An 18,073-nucleotide genomic window follows, 5' to 3' on the forward strand; every position below is an offset into this window, starting at 1 on the left:
AGAGTCTGGGACCAGAGGTCACAGAGTCAGAATTAAAGGACATTCCTTTAGCATGGAGATGAGGAGAAATGTCTTTAGTTAGAGGGTGGTGAATCTGGAATTCTTTGCCACAGAAGGCTGTGGAGGCCACAAGTCAGTGGATATTTTTAAGGCAGAGATAGATTCTTAATTAGTACGGGTGTCAGAGGTTATGGGGAGAAGGCAGGAAAATGGGGTTAGGAGGGAGAGATAGATCAGCCCTGATTGAAAGGCGGAATAGACTTGATGGGCTGAATGACCTAATCCTGCTCCTATCACTTTTGAACCTTCAGCCCATCAAGTCCATGCTGACCAGTGATCCGGGCACATGAGTGCTATTTCACACACAACGGACAATTTACACGTTTTTCGGGAGCCAATCAATCTACAAACCTGCATATCTTTGGAGTGTGGGAATAAACCCACGCAGGACAGAACAGACAAACTCCGTACAGACAGCACCCGTGGTCGGGATCGAACCCGGGTCTCCGGCGCTGTGAGGCAGCAACTCTACCCGCTGCACCACCGTGTATCTGATCCCCGTACCTCACTGTACCCTCTCTCCCCCACTCACCGTCCCCCTCTCCCTCACTCCCCCCTCCCTCACTCCCCCCTCCCTCACTCCCCTCTCCCTCCCTCCCCCCTCCACTCCTCCCTCACTCCCCTCTCTCACTCCCCCCTCCTCCTTCACCCACCCCTCCCTCACTCACTCCCTTCTCCCACTCCCCTCTCCCTCACACCCCCCTCCCCCACCCCTCTCCCTCACTCCCCCATCCCTCACTCACTACTACCCCTCCCTCACTCCTCGCTCCCCCACTCCCCTCTCCCTCACTCACTCCCTTCTCCCACTCCTCTTCCCCCTCCCTCACTCCCCCCCCCCTCCCTCACTCCACTCTCACTCCCCGCTCCCTCACTCCCCCCCCCTCCCTCACTCCACTCTCCCTCCCTCACTCCCCGCTCCTCTTTCCCCCGTGGGCCGGGTTTTGGCGCGGAGCAGCTCGACGCCCCATTGGACAGGCCGGGAGCGGACGACCCGGGGCCGCGCTGCCATTGGCCGCGCCTCCGCCCGTCGGCTCGCGTCTGATTGGCCGCCGGCTCCCAGCCCGCGCTCTGATTGGCTGTTTCCGCGCAGCCGCACCGCCGCTTGCACGGCCGGCCAATGGGGAGCCGCCGCCGCCGCCCAGCGCTGAGAGTGAAGGGGGGGGAGAAGCTGAGCTGTCAGTGAGAGTAGAGATGACGGGGCAGTGACACTGGGTGGAGCATCTGCTGGCCATGCAGGGGGTAGAGAGTGAGGGGCGGGGAGAGGATGAGGGGGCAGAGAGTGAGAGAGGACAGTGAGTGGGGAGGGAGGGAGATGTGAGAAAGAGATGCCGAGGGAGCGGGGAGCCCATGGGGGGGGGGGGGGGGGGGGGGGGGGGGGGGGAGCAGGGGGGTCATTGAGGAGAGTGGAGGAGCCCATGAGGGGAGCGGGGAGGTAAGGAGGGAAGTGGTGCTCCCGGGGGGGAAGTCCGGGAGAGGAGTTATATGTTAAGTGAAACTGTTAAAAGTTCAATTTGCTTCAAACAGATAACAACGCAAACGTTAGTGATACAGTAACGTCTTTATTTCGCCAGGCGAGTGTGGGAGTACAGCTCTCACAGTGTGTAAAATACAGACTACAGAGTCCCTCTTTCTCCACACACAGGTAATGTTCAATCAGAGATATTTATACCCTAATAATCAGCAATTCCGCGATTCTTTAACTAACAGAGCATTGCAGGGGCCGCGGGGCGTTTTTGAAGGTGAGGTAGGTGGGGGGGGGGGGGGGGGGAAGCGATCACTGATCACCGGCCTGGGGCGGGGGGGGAGGGAGTCCCACAGTAGGAACCTTTTGAAATTTGATGTATTAATCATGTTTTGGTGCATTCTCCCCAAGTTGGACGTGAAGCTCACCGTTTGACCTGTTTTTACAAAATGTTAAATGGTCAGCTCGACATCTATATCTATTATATATTAAAACTGTGTGTGTGTGTGTGTGTTTCTGTGTGTGTGTGTTTGTGCGTGCCAGATTCGGCCTTTGATTCCGTGGTCCGCCAGCACTCCGTCATGAAACTCCGTCATTTTTTCCATTTCACTAGCTCGTTCACTTTTACATTCAATTTTGCAGTCCTCAAAACATTTTTACTTTTTTATGTACCCATTTAAAAAAATAAAATCCTCCCCCCCACCCACTCACATTTTGTCGCCTCCTGCTGGCCAGCGACCATAACGGCTGATGACGCCCACCTCTGCTCCAAAAGCGCCGACATTTTTCCCTGCCGCTGGTGCCCGTCCCGGCTCTGTCACGCTGCCTCAAGCCAAACATCGCATCTTCAACCGCTGCTTTTCCAGCTCTCTGTCTCTGCCCCTCTCTCTCTTTCTCTGCCACTTCTCTCTCTCTGCCCTCACTCTCTACCACCCCCCCCCCCCCTCTCTAGAAGCGTCTGCGAGTTGGGGGCTATGCGTCAGTAGATAGGGCCATTATGGGGTAAAAGGGCAAATTAGTAATTATATAATATCAAGGGGGTAGTTAGTGTGTGTGACGCCGCATGCTGCCCCCCCCCCCCCCCCCTCCCGCAACGGGTCTGCACTTGGTCTAGTAGATTACAAAACCTACATCAAACCCAAACCTATTAGGAGCAGACGAGAGCATTCGATCCAATTTGTGATACCAGCTACCAAGACAGATGTGTACAGCAATTCGTTCTTCCTCCGCACAATTAAAGCATAGAATAATCTTCACCCTACCATAGTTACCCAACCAGATGCAACTAAATTTAAGCTAGCTCTTTCTTCCCAAAAACCCTTTCTGGCTTAAGCCCTCCCTCCACCACCTCCAGTTCAAATTCCATTTGGAATATTTTGGAGGACCAAGAAACCAAGAAACCATTGTAGAAGTATGATTTCAATGTTTTTTTAAGATAATGTAGAGCTTACATGAGAAATAGGAGCAGGTGATTTTTTTTTTTTTAATTGCTCGACCTCCAAAAACTGGGGGATAATAATACAGGCCATCCCCCACCTCAAAAAATGGGGGGATATATCCCCCCAAAAATGGGGGGGTATGTCCCCCACCTACCTGGGACACCGGGTACCAGGTATCAAGGGAACCGGTTACCGGAGGATCTAGGCGACAGGTCACTGAGGTACTGGTTACCGGGCACCGGCGCCCGCTCCGTTTATCGCTGTGTTTCAGTGCGTGTAGATGGACGGCGGGATTGCCCCGGGAGCGGGGCTCAGGGTCAGGGAGACGGGGTGGCAAACGAAAGTGTTTGGGAACCACTGGTCTATACTAATTTACCAGACTCCTATCCAGTCCATTCAATGGCTGTTGTGACGGTCTCAGCCCCTAAACGGTGCATTCAGATACACTCTAAGCTTCTGCCTCAGAGATAGTTCCTCCCCGCTCACCCCATCGACAAGGCACCGTGCTCGCCCAGGTCAGGTCCCACAACTGCCTCCGGTCCAGGGGGACAGGCCCGGAGGCTGCCCGTAACCAAAGCACCATTCATCCCGCGGCAATACCCGGGAAATCTTCCCCCGTGCCCACACCTCCATCCCGCAGTGGTGACCAAAGATCATAGAGGAGCTCCTCTATGATCTTTGGTGGTGACCCCACACATGGTGCTCGGACAGGCTGGGGTGTCTCTCTCTCCCCCACCCCGGGGCGCCTGTCTCTCCCACCCCGGGGCGTCTCTCTCCCCCACCCCGGGGCGTCTCTCTCCCCCACCCCGGGGCTCCTGTCTCTCCCACTCCGGGGCGTCTCTCTCCCCCACCCCGGGGCGTCTCTCTCCCCCACCCCGGGGCGTCTCTCTCCCCCACCCCGGGGTGCCTGTCTCTCCCACTCCGGGGCGTCTCTCTCCCCCACCCCGGGGCGTCTCTCTCCCCCACCCCGGGGCGCCTCTCTTTGGCGACTCTCTGTTGAATCCAAAATGCAACATGTCCGGTGACATCACCGCGGTCTCCGGGCAACCGAATAAACAGCAGGAAACGGACAGAAAGACCGGAGCAACCGGATCACTCACGGGATCCGGACCAGACTCGGGAACCGGATCACACACGGGATCCGGACCAGACTCGGGAACCGGATCACACACGGGATCCTTATCAGTGAAACCGGATCAGTGTTAGGTTTGTGGCCGGAGCCGATGTAGTGGCAGCAGGAGCTGGTCCCGGGTGAGTGAAATCAGATCAACGCATCCCGTGAGGGATGGAGGGGTGAGTGAGTGAGTGAGTGAGGGGGGAGTGGAAGAGGGGGGGAGTGAGGGAGGGGGGAGGGAGTGAGGGGAGGGTGGGGGGGGGGGGGGGGGGTGGGAAAGGGGGTGTTTCTTCCCATTTCTGGATCCCTTACTCGCGTCACCTCTGTCTGGTCTCACTGCTCCTCCTCTCCCAAGGACAGGGCTTCCCTGCTCCTCACCTTTCACCCCGCCAGCCTCCACATCCAACAAATCATCCTCCTAGATTTCTGTCAACATGATCCCACCAATAATCACATCTTACCATCTCCACCGCTCTTTGCCTCCTGCAGAAACTGCTCCCTCCACAACTCCTTTGTTCCTATCCCTTCCCACCCAAACGACCCCTTCCTCAGGTATTTTACCCTGCAAACACAGAGAAGCAACACCTGTCCCTATAGCTCCTGTCTTGACTCCATCCAGAGACCCCAGCAGCCCAGAAACGGGCTTCTATATATCGCCAACACCAAGTGCAGACTGCGGCCGTTTCAATTAACATTTGCGCTTGGTCTGCCAAGGCCTAATGGATTTCACGTTGCTAATCATTTTAACTCCCCTTCCCATTACCACATTACCTTTCTGTCCATGGCCTCCTCCATTGCCAGAGTGAGGTTACAAGTAAACTGGAGGAACAGTACCTCTTATCTCAGTACCTCAGTACCTTGGGTAGTTTACGAACCAGCGGTATAAACATTGAAATCTCCAACTTTAGCTAACTAACCAACAAACAATCCCCCTTCTCTCCAAGTCGGGATGAAAATGGCAACACAAATAGAATGGTAAAGAAGGCTTATGGTATGCTTGCCTTCATTGGTCAGGGCATTGAGCATAAGAGTCAGGAAATCATGTTTCAGCTTTATAGGACTTTATTCAGGCTGCATTGGGTGGTTGTTTTGGATAGTTACATGGATATGCAGGGAGTTGGTTTGGCATCATGTTTGGCATAGATATTGTGCGCCGAAAGGCCTGTTCCTGTGTTGCATGCACTGTTATAGAGTCATAGAGTGACACAGTGTGGAAACAGGCCCTTCGGCCCAACTTGCCCACAACGGCCAACATGTCCCAGCTACACTAGTCCCACTTGTTCCATATCCCTCCAAACCTGTCCTATCCATGTACCTGTCTAACTGTTTCTTCAACGCTGGGATAGTCCCAGCCTCAACTACCTCCTCTGGCAGCTTGTTCCATACACCCACCACCTCTGTGTGAAAAAGTTACCCCTCAGATTCCTATTAAATCTTTTCCGCTTCACCTTGAACCTATGTCCTCTGGTTCTCGATTCTCCTACTCTGGGCAAGAGACTCTGTGTATCTACCTGATCTATTCCTCTCATGATTCTGTTCTATATCTCTGATTCCACTAAGGACTGGGCTTTTTTTGCAGCAGTATTGGGATTATTAATTAATTATGTTTTAAGTTTGTTTATTATGTTATCTATTAGTATTGTGTTGACAGCCTGTTAAGCTGCAGTAAGAGTGTCCTTGTTGTGTTGTTAGTACACATGCCAATGAACCATTCTTGGACAGGTTTAGAGCGACGTGGGACTGCTGGAGATGGGCATGGGGCTTGGCCAAAGCAAAGGGTCTGTTTCTGTGCCGCCTGTGACTTGATGCTGTGTCTGTTTGCCCGCAGGTCACTGGGACAGTGAATGGCCAGTCAGCCCATGGGTCCCTACCTGCAGATCAACCCCCTGTCCCCGTACGGGAAGGGGAAGGGCTCGGGGAAGCTGCCGCCCATCGGCCAGGGGGGAGGGGAGTCTGCGGCCCCCTCCCACAGCAAGCTGGAGATGCTGCAGGAGCGGCTGCGGTCCAGGTTGGATTGGGAGCGGGAAGCCAAGCTGGCAGCCATCTACCGGCAGCAGTACCAGCAGTCCCTGCGGCGACTACAGGCCGCCTGCCAGCCCTCTGACCACCCGGGCCGCCCACCCTGCCCACGCTCCAGGCGGGGCCCCGGCATCGACCGTGCCCATCCCCTGAGGCCCATCGAGCCACCCGCCACGGACGGCCCCGCCTGGGACTGGAACAGCCTCGCCCCCCTGTGGCCTGGCCTCGCTCTCCGGCCCTCTCCCCCCAAAGCCCCCAACGAGAGGGGCCAGAGCAGCACCAGGGCCCGCGACAGGGGCAAGGGGAAGGGGCGGGAGAGGGACAGCGAGAGGGAGGGTGAGAAGGACAGGGAGAAAGCCAGGCCCAGAGAGAGGGGGAGAGACGGGGAGAGGGAGAAGGAGAGGGAGAGTGAGTGGGAAGGGGCTAGGGAGAGGGAGAATGAGTGGGAGAGGGAGGGGGACCCCGTGCATGCCGACAGTACGCTTCCTCTGCCCCTCCCTCGGAAGGAGCCCCATGAGTCGGCAGCTGGGGGGGGGCAGGAGCAGGGTTGCCGGGCACCCCCTGGCCAGAGGCTGGAGCAGTTGGCCAGGAGCGAGGGTATGATTCAGCAACGGCTGCGGGTAATCGAGGAGGAGCTGCGTCACATCCAGAGGCAGCGCGAGGAGGTGGAGGGAGGGAGGGCAGAGGGGGAGGGATCAGAGGGGGAGAGTTCAGAGGGTGAGAGTTCAGAGGGGGAGCAGTCAGAGGGTGAGAGGTCATGGAGGTCAGGTAAGGAGAGGTCAAGGAAGGCAGAGGGGCAGAGGTCACGGAGGTCAGAAGGGGAGAGGTCATGGAGAGAGTCAGACAGATCAGAGGAAGTGAGGTCAGAAGTGGAGAGGTCACGAAGGTCAGATGGGAAGTGGTCAGGGAAGTCAGAGGGGGAAAAGTCACGGAGGTCAGCAGGGGAAAGGTCAGGGAGATTAGAGGAGGAGAGGCCAGGGAGGTTAGAGGAGAGGTCAAAGAGGTCAGCAGGGGAAAGGTCAGGGAGATTAGAGGAGGAGAGGCCAGGGAGGTTAGAGGAGAGGTCAAGGAGATCAGCAGGGGAAAGGTCAGGGAGATTAGAGGAGGAAAGGTCAGGAAGATCAGAGGGGGACAGGTCACGGAGGTCAGCAGGGGAAAGGTCAGGGCTGTCAGCAGGGGAGAGGTCAGGAAGGTCAGAGGAGAAGTCACGGAGGTCAGATGGAGAAAGGTCACGGAGGTCAGAGGGAGAAAGGTCAGGAAGAGCAGAGGGGGAAAGGAGATCAGAGGAGGAAAGGTCACGGAGGTCAGACTGGGAGAGGTCACAGAGGGAGAGGTTGGAGGGAGAGAGGTCAGACAGGAGGGGACGAACACAAAGGGAGACGGAACGAGGGAAGGAAGAGAGAGAGCGGACAAATAGAGAAAGGGTCAAAAGAGAGGAGTGGGAGAGCGAGAGATTGGATGAGCTGGAGAGAGTGAATGAGAGAGAGAGGGAGAGTGGGCGGGAGAGCAGTGAGTGGGAGTGTGAGAAGGAGGGAGAACGAGGGGAGGGAGCAGAGAGTTGCCAGTCCAACCCGTTTGCCACAGAGGGTGAGGAGCACGACCGGAGTGGGCATGGGGCAGAGTCCCAGGAGGAGCAGGGTGCGGAGGAGGAGAGAACAGACTGGAATGGACACTACTCTCCTGAGGAGAAGGCACACTGCACGCACTGCGGCCGGCGCTTTGTCCTGGACCGCCTCGCCACCCACACGGAGATCTGCAAGAGGGTCTACAAACGCACACGCAAGGTCTACGACTCCGCACAGAAGAGAGCCAAGGGGACTGACCTGGAGAACTATCAATGCAGCCACAAGGTTCACCCCATACCGGTGAGGAGACTGTGTGGGGCAGGGGTGGCAAAGAGGGGCAGTGTTGGCAGAGGGGGACGGGGTTGGTGAGGGGCATGGGTGGCAGGAGGGTTAGAGAGAGGAACAGGGTGGGGGGAGGGTTAGAGAGAGGAGGGGGGTTAGAGAGAGAAGGGGGCGTTAGAAGAGGGGGGGGTTGAGAGAGAGGAGGGGGGGTTAGAGAGAGAAGGGGGGGGTGAGAGAGAAGGGGGGGGTTAGAGAGAAGAGGGAGTTAGAGAGGGGGGGTTAGAGAGAGAAAGGGAGTTAGAGAGAGGAGGGGGGGTTAGAGAGAGACGGGGGTAGAGAGAGGGGGGGTGGTTTAGAGAGGAGGGGTTAGATAGAGGAGGGGGGTTAGAGAGAGGAGGATGGGGGTTAGAGAGAGGAGGGGTTAGAGAGAGGAGGGGGGTTAGAGAGTGGAGGGGGGATTAGAGAGATGGGGGGGGGAAGGTTGAGAGAGGGGGGTTGGAGTGAGGGGCAAAGGATTGGTCATTCCGAGTGGGACAGAGGTTCTCGTGCACCTCCTCCCACCCATCTCCTGCCCCTGCGATTGCTGGCGTGGCCTCCTGTGCATCGGCGAGACCAAGCGTAAACTCAACGTCCATTCCACCGAACACTTGCGCTCAGACGGCCAAGGTCCACTGGATCTCCCGGGTAACATAGAACAGGAACAGGCCATTCGGCCCACAATGTCTGTGCCAAACATCATGCAAAGACCAACTCTGTACCTGTGCACAATCCATATCTACACGCCATTCCCAAAGTCCCTTTCCTGCAGCATGGAGACTGGGAATAGGGTAAGGAGGGATGGTGGTGGCGTGCGGTGTGTAGGGGGGAGTATGGAGTATGAGGGTGAGGGGTGTGTGTGGTGTATGAGGGGGAGGGGTGTGGGGGGTATGAGGGGGAGGGGTGTGGGGGGTATGAGAGGGGTGTGGGGTATGAGGGAGAGGGGTGTGCAGGATGAGGTATGAGGGAGAGGGGTGTGCAGGAGGGGGTATGAGGGGAGGGGTGTGTGGGGGGTATGAGGGGAGGGGTGTGGGGAAGGTTCTCTGTTGAAACTGACCCTTCTGCAGCTTGTGACTGGGGTGTAAGGGAAGAAGGGGTATGATGGGCGTGTGCAGGGAGATGTGATTTGTGCGGTGGGGTTTGTGAGGGAGGGGTGTGATTGAGGGGGGTGTGGGGGCTGTGATTGAGGGGGGGGTTGTGATTGAGGGGATGGGGGAGCTGTGATTGGGGGGCAGGGGGCTGTGATTGAGGGGGGGCTGTGATTGAGAGGAGGGGGTTGTGATTGAGGGGATGGGGAGCTGTGATTAGGGGGCTGTCCACCGGCACTGACCCTCCCTCCCTCTCCTGCAGCGTGGTGACTGGAAGAGGAAGCACGAGAGCTTCATGCGGATGCTGCATGCGGCGCAGCAGGCCGAGCTGGCCGTGTACCGCCGCAGGAAGGCAGCACAGCCCGCCCCCCCGCCTGACGGGCTGCCCCTCGACCTGCGCCAATGCCCCCACTGCAGCCGTCGCTTCCCCCCCACAATCGCCCTGTCCCATGTGCCCAAGTGTGCCATCCTGCGGAGCCGCCCCGGGACCTCCTACAGGTAGCCCCCCGCTTGGGGAATAACCACCCCCTGTGGAATATCCCCCCCGGGGAAATAACCCCCTCCACCCCCCCCCCCAGGAATAACCACCCCCTTCCAGGCCCCACCTATAGGTAGCCCTCCCACAAGTTATAGGTAACCCACAAGGTAGCCCCCCCCCCCCCCGCCATCCAGGGGCTCTCCAACAGGCAGTGCCCCCGGGAAAACACCCCATAAGCCCGTCCCATAAGTAGCCCCCTCCCCCCAATCCAAACCCGCTTTCCAAACTGTGGAGTCCCCCCCACAACCAACAACCCCCTCCCCCACTAACCCCTCCTCTTTAACCCGCAGGTGCCCCCCCTCCCCCATGGCGCACCTTCCTGGTGGGGTGTGTCCGAGTTTCCCCCCAGCCCAGCAGATTGTATCGCATCATCTATTTACTGAATAAAGAGAGAATTATCATGTGAATGGCGACACCTCCCGCCTCAGTCTGTGGCAAGTGGGGCGGCAGCATCCTCGCCCCCAGCACCGACACCTCCACCCCCGGCTCCTCCCGCCTCACCCCCGGCTCCACACCTGGAGTATTGTGTGCTGTTTTGGTCTCCTAATTTGAGGAAGGACATTCTTGCTATTGAGGGAGTGCAGGGTAGGTTCACCAGGTTAATTCCCGAGATGGCGGGACTGTCATATGATGAAAGAATGGGTCGACTGGTCTTGTATTCACTGGAATTTAGAAGGATGAGAGAAGATCTTATATAAAAATATATAAGATTATTAAGGGATTGTACAGGGTAGATGCAGGAATCATGTTCCCGATGTTGGGGGAGTCCAGAACCAGGGGTCACAGTTTAAGAATAAGGGCTAGGCCATTTAGGACTGAGATGAGGAAAAACCTTTTCAACCAGAGAGTTGTGAATCTGGAATTCTCTGTCACAAAAGGCAGTGGAGGCCAATTCACTGGATGTTTTCAAGAGAGGTAGATTTAGCTCTTGGGGCTAAAGGAATCAAGGGATATGGGGGGAAAGCAGGAACGGGGTACTGATTTTGGGTGATCAGCCATGATCACATTGAATGGTGCTGCCTACTCCTACACCCATTTTCCATGTCCCACATCAGCCAATTTGGCAGTTTCACCTTCCCATAGGCCTCAAAACCATTCCTATCCATACATCTGTCTAAATGTATTTTAAACAACATCATTGTATCTGCTTCTGCAGCTTATTCCAGATAGACTATATTCTTAGTGAAAAGGACCCTCTTAAATCTCTCCCCTCAACTTAAGTGTAGTTTCACAATCCTCGACCCTGGGAAAAGAACTGAGCTTTCACATTGTCCATGACCTCTGCACAACAAACTCAGCCTATCCACTCTCTCCACAGCACTGAAACTCTGCCCTGTAGCCGCTCCACTGCCACGTGCTTGCTGCAGTGCAGTGAGCAGAACTGCACGCAGTACTGTGACCAGGTGGCGCAGCGGTAGAGTTGCTGCCTTACATCACTTGCAGCGCCAGAGCCTGAGTTCGATCCTGACTACGGGTGCTGTCTGTACGGAGTTTGTACGTTCTCCCCGTGACCTGCGTTGGTTTTCTCCGAGATCTTCAGTTTCTTCCCACACGACAAGGACGTCCAGGTTTGCAGGCAAATTGGCTTGGTAAAACATAAAAATTGTCCCTAGTGTGTGTAGGATAGTGTTAATATGCGGGGATCGCTGGTCGACCTGTTCCGCGCTATATCTCTAAACTAAACCATACAGCCCACCTCGTCAATGCCAACCAACATGCCCATCTACACTCGTCCCACCTGCCCGCTTTTGATCCGCATCCCTCTAAACCTTTCCCATCCATGTACCTGTCCAGGTGTTGTTAGCAACTACCTCCTCTGGCAGCTTGCTCCATATACCCACCACCCTCTGTGTGAAAACTTTGTCCCTCAGGTTCCTATTAAATCATTCCCCTCTAAGTTCAAAAGTGATAGTACAATTAGGCCATTCGGCCCATCAAGTCTACTCTGCCATTCCCTCTCAACCCCATTCTCCTGCCTTCTCCCCATAACCCCTGACACCCGTACTAATCAAGATTATCTCGGCCTTAAAAATATCCATTGAAGGCCTCCACAATAAATTCCACAGATTCACCCCCCACTGACTAAAGAAATTCCTCCTCTACTTTCCAAAGGAATGTCCTTTTACTCTGAGGCTGTGCCATCTGGTCTTGGACTCTCCCACTAGTGGAAACATCCTCTCCACATCCACTCTATCCAAGCCTTTCACTATTCTGTATGTTTCAATGAGTTCCCCCCCCTCACCCTTCTCGATTCCTTATTCTGGGTAAAAGTGTGCATTCACCTTATCTATGTCCTTTATGATTTGATACACCCCTACAAGAGATCGCCCCTCAGCCTCCTGTGCTCCATGTTGCCCGCCATCCCCTCAACCCTGCAGACAAGCGAGCACCCACTGAAGTTCTCTCGCTCGCTCTCCCTCAGCGATCACCATAAGCACATCTCCCTTAGGACCCCGTCCACCACGACACACATTCACACAATTCACCACACATTTTATCAGAGCTGGGAAATATCAAAATATTTTAATTTAAAAATGTCTCTAAAACCTTACTCGGGGCATTAGAAATTGCAGAGACAGAGGGAGGAAGGGCCGTTTATCGGGGCATTAGAAATTGCAGAGACAGGGAGAAAGGGCTGTCCAGAAGCACGGGTTACTTGTGGAGATGAAGATAAAACCGCACGCGATGAAAAGGGAGAATATTAAAACAAGGGCAGGTAACAGAGAAGGTACCGACAATGATCTAAATGGAGATATTGATCACACTCTGACACTGGGAACATTAGTACATTTATATTAGTAAAGGTGTCACCCCCACCTGTGTGTATTACAAAATGCATGAATGACAATAGCAGCCCTCTATGTAACTACTGTACACATGTAGTAAGCCCAGTGTTACTGGTGTAACATGTCAATAACACGCATGTAACCACAGTCCATTACACAAGCATTTATAACAACATGCGTTGCTATGTTCGACGCGGTGACACGCGTGTTGCTGGAGTAATGGGCGGCAAGATGGTGCAGCGGGTAGAGCCGCTACCTCACAGCGCCAGAGACCCGGGCTCAATCCTAACCTCGGGTGCTGTTTGTGTGGAGTTTGAACGTTCTCCCTGTGACCGCAAGGGTTTCCTCCGACATCCCAAAGATTTGTGGGTTTGTAGGTTAATTGGCCCTCTGTAAATTGCCCCTAGTATGTAGGGAGTGGATGAGGAACTGGGAGTGTACGGGCGATCGATGGGCGCCGTGGACTCAGTGGGCCGAAGGGGCCTGTTTCCAACGATAGACTGGAGTCACTCAGTGGGTCAGGCAGCATCTCTGCAGTAAAGGATGGGTGATGTTTTGGGTCAGGACCCTTCTTCAGACTCGATGGGTGACGTTTCAGGTCGGGCTGTGTCTTTCAGTCAGTCCATCCATGCTGCCGTCCCTGAGCCTTGCCAGGGTGGGGTGAATCAATCGGGCAGGAATCTGAGCATTCGTCAGGAAGGTTTCCAACGAGACTTCTGCCAATCCTATTCCCGCCAGTCCTGGTCTGCACGACACCACAGGAGGATGGTCAGCAGATGAAGTAGCCAGAGTTCTGCCCTTGTTGGACTTCTGCCAGGGTGGGGGCAGGGAGAAACTGGCCGCCCCACGGTCAGTACCACGTTCACACCCTCCGTCCTGCCTCCTCACAGCTGGGCAGCCACCACCGGGGGCACAGGCACCAGAGTGTTCACCGGCTCAGCAAGCTCGGTGCCCTGAGTGCCCTCGCCCGCCCTGCTCTCACCCTCCGCCCACTCCATGCAGGCTGAGCTCTTGCTGCTCGCTTGCTCAGGACTCCGGCCCTCTTCCTCTCTATGGTGGCACGATGCAGCTGCCAGGAAGAGAGCAGACATTGAACCAAACCGCAGCCTGGACACACTCCCCCCGCCACACGAGACATCCAGGCACAGCTCCCGAGCACAGCGGGCCCTGCACACGCCCAGCATCAACCCCACACTGCTCCCCTACAGCCCTGTACCCACCCCACTGATCCCCCAGCACTCGAGATCCAGGCACAGCTCCCGAGCACAGCGGGCCCTGCACACGCCCAGCATCAACCCCACACTGCTCCCACCGCCCCGCTCTCTCCCCACGGCCCTGTACCCACCCCACAGTCAGGGGGAGGGGGGTTGGTACCTGAGGCGGTGGCGGTGGGCAGGGCTGCCGTCTTGCGCCTGCGTTTGACGTCTCCGGTACACAGCGAGCCCAGGTGTACACTCGTCTGTCTGGGGGCAGAAACATTGGCCGTCACGCATCACGCTACGCCACACACAATGCACACACATCACGCAAACGCCACACACCGCACACACGTCACGCAAACGCCACACAACACGCCACACACGTCACACTCAACGCATACACATCACTTACACGGCACACTCACACATCACGCTACGCACACGTTACACACACACATCGCGCTCCACACTTCACGCCCACATACAGCGTCACACGTCTGTGGGTGGAGACACGCTCCACATCACAGGTCACGGGCATACCCAGGGGTCAGAGGTTGGGGGTCAGGCAGACACTGCTGGTTGTGGGGGGGGGGGGGGGTCTCACCGTGACTTGTTCTGGGGGGTGGAGCACCTCCTGTCAGCCAGCACCTCCAGTGGGTAGAGGGGCATCAGAGGAGAGAACTGGGGGCGAGGAGAGAAAGAGAGAGAGGCAGTCAGAGCACAGCAAGGGGCCCGCGACCCCCACCCTCCCCTGTAGCCCAATCCCACTCCAGCAGCCCGCATCCAGGCCAGTACCAACCCAATTACCCTCCTCCCCCCGCCCCCACACACAACCCCCTCACTCCCCCCACACCCCCCCCCCCCCCCCCCCCCAAGTGCCCCCCCGTCGTGTGTACGCAGTGTGTTGGGGGTGGGGGGGGGGGGGGGGGGGGAGACACTTACCCCAACACGCAGGGGCTGCAGCCGGCTCAGCACCCCCCAGTCCCGGCACTGCCCGCCCCGTACACACACACTCCTGCGGGCCCTGGGGGAGAGAGAAAGGGGAGGAGAGTCAGTGAGGGCGACCCCCGCCCCTCTCACCCTGGACCCACCGCCATAGACCCCCACCCACACTGCCCGCCCAGGCTGCCCCGCGCACACATTCCTGCGGGCCCTGGGAGGGGGGGGGAAAGAATGTGTCCGTGCGGATCCACCCCTTGGGGGGGGTTATAGGGCGGTGAGGAGGTGTTTGGGGGGGCGGGGTGGTGGTGTAGGGCGGTGGGAGGGGTGGGTTCCTAGGAGGGGGGGGGGGGTTATCAGGCGGTGAGGGAATTCGGGTGGTGATGGGGTGGGCTTTGGGCGAGGAGGGGGTGGGCTATGGGCGAGGAGGGTGTGGGTGAGGAGGGGGTGGGCTTTGGGTGAGGAGGGGGTGGGCTTTGGGCGAGGAGGGGGTGGGCTATGGGCGAGGAGGAGGGGGTGGGCTTTGGGCGAGGAGGGGGTGGGCTTTGGGCGAGGAGGAGGGGGGGTGGGCTTTGGCTTGAGAAGGGGATGGGCTTTGGGTGAGGAGGGGCTGCGTTGGGGGCAAGTGCTACTTACTCCTTCTGGTAGGGTTCGTGCCCGAAGTGGGCGGCTCTCTCGCCGACCGCCCATCCCACCGGCCCCTCCTGTGGGCACATACATGGTTAGTCCGCCCATCGCCCACCTGCTAGCCCACTGCTGCTCCACCCAGCCCCCACCTCTCAGCCTCCCATCCTTCCATGATCCCCCCCGTGAACCCCCACCCCCTTCCTGGCACTCTCAGTGGGAGTGGACGCAGCCCCGTCGCCCTACACCCCCCCCCCCCCCCCCCATGTCAGAATGAGTGCAGTGATGGGGAGACATTGGGAGGGCAGGGTGGAGGAGGGGGAGGAGTGATTGAGGGCAGAGTTACTGGGCAGGAAGATGAGAGCTCATGGTATCAAAGGGCAGATACTAGCGTGGATCGCAGGTTGGCTGGATGGCAGAAGACAAAGAGTGGCAATAAAGGGGGCTGCCAGTGACTAGCGGAGTTCCGCAGGGGTCGGTGATGGGGCCGCTACTCTTCACGTTGTATATTAATGATTTGGACGAGGGGATTGAAGACTTTGTGGCCAAGTTTGGGGATGACACGAAAATAGGTGAAGGGGCAGGTAGTGTAGAGAAAGCAGGGACTCTGCAGAAGGACTTGGACAGGTTGGGAGAGTGGACAGAGAAGTGGCAGATGGAATATAGTTAGCAAAGTGTGGAGTCAAGCATTTTGGACGTAGGAATAAAGGCATAGACGACTTTCTAAATGGGGAGCGAATCCAGAAATCGGATGTGCAAAGGGGTTTGGGAGTGCTGGTGTAGGATCCCCCAAAAGTTAATCTGCAAGTCGAATCAGTAGTAAAGAAAGCAAACTCAATGCTAGCATTTATTTCACAAGGGCTTGTATACAAAAACAGGGATGTAATGCTGAGGCTCTTTAAGGCGCTGGTTAGGCCACATTTGGTGTATTGTGAGCAAATTTGGCCACCATATCTGAGGAAGGATGTGCTGGCTCTGGAGAGGGTCAAGAGGAGGTTTACAGGAATGATCCCAGGAATGAGTGGGTTAGCATATGATGAGAGTTTGTCGGCACTGGGCCTGTACTCGTTGGAGTTTAGAAGAATGAGGGGGGACCTTCGAAATTAGATTAGGTTCTAAGCTTTGATAGGAACAGGTGTCAAGGGTTATGGGGAGAAGGCAGGAAAATGGGATAAGGAGGCAGAGATCAGCCACAATTGAATGGCGACGTAAACTTGATGGGCCGAATGGCCTAATTCTACTAAACTACACTGGCTTCTCTCCCTCCACCTTTCCCCATCCGTGTCATTCTTCCTCAACTACTTAATTTGGGAAGAAAGAGCTAGAACTGGATTTATCTGTAAAAGGCTGTTGTTTAGTTTACTTTAGAGATACAGTAAGGAAACAGGCCCTTCGGTCCCCCCGAGTCCGCGCCCTACACCACGCTATCCTACACACTAAGGACAATTTACAAATTTACCACAGCCAATTAACTACGGACCTGTACATGTTGGAGTTTTAGGTTAGTTTAGAGATACTAAGCGTGGAATAATACCAAGATTTTATACTATTAAGTATAAATGTTGGTATACTTTATATACCGGAGTAGGCCATTCGGCCCTTCGAGCCAGCACCGCAATTCAATATGATCATGGCTAATCACCCAAAATCAGTACCCCATTCCTGCTTTCCCCCCATATCCCTTGATTCATTTAGCCCCAAGAGTTAAATCTAACTCTCTCTTGAAACATCCAGTGAATTGGCCTCCACTGTCTTCTGTGGCAGAGAATTCCACAGATTCACAACTCTCTGGGTGAAAAAGGGTTTTCCTCATCTCAGTCTTAAATGGCCTACCCCTTATTCTTAAACTGTGACCCCTGGTTCTGGACTCCCCCAACATCAGGAACATTTTCCTGCACCTAGCCTGTCCAATCCTTTAAGAATTTTATATGTTTCTATAAGATTCCCTCTCATCCTTCTAAATTCCAGTGAATACTGTATAAGCCCAGTTGACCCATTCTTTCATCATATGTCAGTCCCGCCATCCCGGGAATTAACCTGGTGAACCTACGCTGCACTCCCTCAATAGCAATAATGTCCTTCCTCAAATTAGGAGACCAAAATTGCACACAATACTCCAGGTGTGGTCTCACTAGGGGCCCTATACAACTGCAGTAGGACCTCCTTGCTCCTAAACTCAAATCCTCTCGCAATGAAGGCCAACATGCCATTCGTTTTCTTCACTGCCTGCTGTACCTGCATGCTTACTTACAGTGACTGATGTACAAGCACACCCAGGTCTCATTGCATCTCCCCTTCTCCTAATCGGACATAATTCAAATAATAATCTGCCTTCTTGTTCTTGCCACCAAAGAGGATAACCTCACATTTATCCACATTATACTGCATCTGCTCACTCACTCAACCTATCCAAGTCACCCTGCATCCTCATCGCAGCTCACACTGCCACCCAGCTTTGTGTCACCCGCAAACTTGGAGATGTTGCATTTAATTGTGTGAAGGGTACAGAGGTTCAACAGAATGATGCCGGGATTAGGGTTTACTAGCTACAGGGAGGGAGGGGTTGGATAGACTTGGAATGTTTTCTCTGGGCACCGGAGGCTGAGGAGAGTTGATAGAAATAAATAAAACTATGAGAGACACAGACAGGGTAGACAGAACCGTTTCCCCCTGGTGGAGGCAGATATGATAGTGGTGTTTAAGAGGCATTTAGATGGATATGGAGGGATGTGGATCACGTGCAGGCAGATAAGACTTGGTCCTGGCATCATGTTCAGCTCGGACATTGTGGGCCGAAGGGCCAGTTTCCGTGCTGTACGAATGTGAACTGTAGTTGTAGAATCTGTGGGGGAGGCTGGGGTCAGACAGAGGGTGAACACACTCCCCGCTCTGCCATTCCCCGCTCACGCCACCATGCCCCCG

At 55.6% G+C, this 18,073-nt stretch overlaps 2 protein-coding genes across 2 annotated transcripts; one reads left to right on the forward strand and one right to left on the reverse strand.

Annotated features, from left to right (window-relative positions):
* The first annotated feature begins 3,942 nt into the window (after nt 1–3,942).
* Nucleotides 3,943–9,602, forward strand: zc2hc1c (zinc finger C2HC-type containing 1C). Its single transcript, XM_033027471.1, has 3 exons — nt 3,943–4,212; nt 5,904–7,959; nt 9,328–9,602. Exons 2-3 carry the CDS (start codon nt 5,920–5,922, stop codon nt 9,565–9,567), a joined length of 2,280 nt encoding a protein of 759 aa, XP_032883362.1. The 5' UTR covers nt 3,943–4,212; nt 5,904–5,919; the 3' UTR covers nt 9,568–9,602.
* A 3,270-nt stretch (nt 9,603–12,872) lies between these two features.
* Nucleotides 12,873–15,287, reverse strand: gpatch2l (G-patch domain containing 2 like). The gene is made up of 5 exons (XM_033027472.1): nt 15,164–15,287; nt 14,531–14,612; nt 14,193–14,269; nt 13,764–13,852; nt 12,873–13,458 (listed from the first exon to the last, which is right to left on the reverse strand). The coding sequence occupies exons 1-5, from the start codon at nt 15,241–15,243 to the stop codon at nt 13,274–13,276; spliced, it is 513 nt and encodes a 170-aa protein (XP_032883363.1). The 5' UTR covers nt 15,244–15,287; the 3' UTR covers nt 12,873–13,273.
* Nucleotides 15,288–18,073: the final 2,786 nt, after the last annotated feature.

Source organism: Amblyraja radiata, chromosome 9, assembly GCF_010909765.2.
Source record: "Amblyraja radiata isolate CabotCenter1 chromosome 9, sAmbRad1.1.pri, whole genome shotgun sequence".
NCBI classification, from domain to species: Eukaryota; Metazoa; Chordata; class Chondrichthyes; order Rajiformes; family Rajidae; genus Amblyraja; species Amblyraja radiata.

Excerpts from the sequence above, each read along its gene's own strand:
- gpatch2l (XM_033027472.1), bottom strand. The coding sequence starts at position 15,243 with ATGTGCCCACAGGAGGGGCCGGTGGGATGGGCGGTCGGCGAGAGAGCC. Across the intron at positions 14,613-15,163 it reads CACGAACCCTACCAGAAGGA|GGCCCGCAGGAGTGTGTGTG; the intron begins GTAAGTAGCACT and ends TCTCTCCCCCAG. Across the intron at positions 14,270-14,530 it reads TGCAGCCCCTGCGTGTTGGG|TTCTCTCCTCTGATGCCCCT; the intron begins GTAAGTGTCTCC and ends CCTCGCCCCCAG.
- zc2hc1c (XM_033027471.1), top strand. The coding sequence starts at position 5,920 with ATGGCCAGTCAGCCCATGGGTCCCTACCTGCAGATCAACCCCCTGTCC. Across the intron at positions 7,960-9,327 it reads ACAAGGTTCACCCCATACCG|CGTGGTGACTGGAAGAGGAA; the intron begins GTGAGGAGACTG and ends CCTCTCCTGCAG.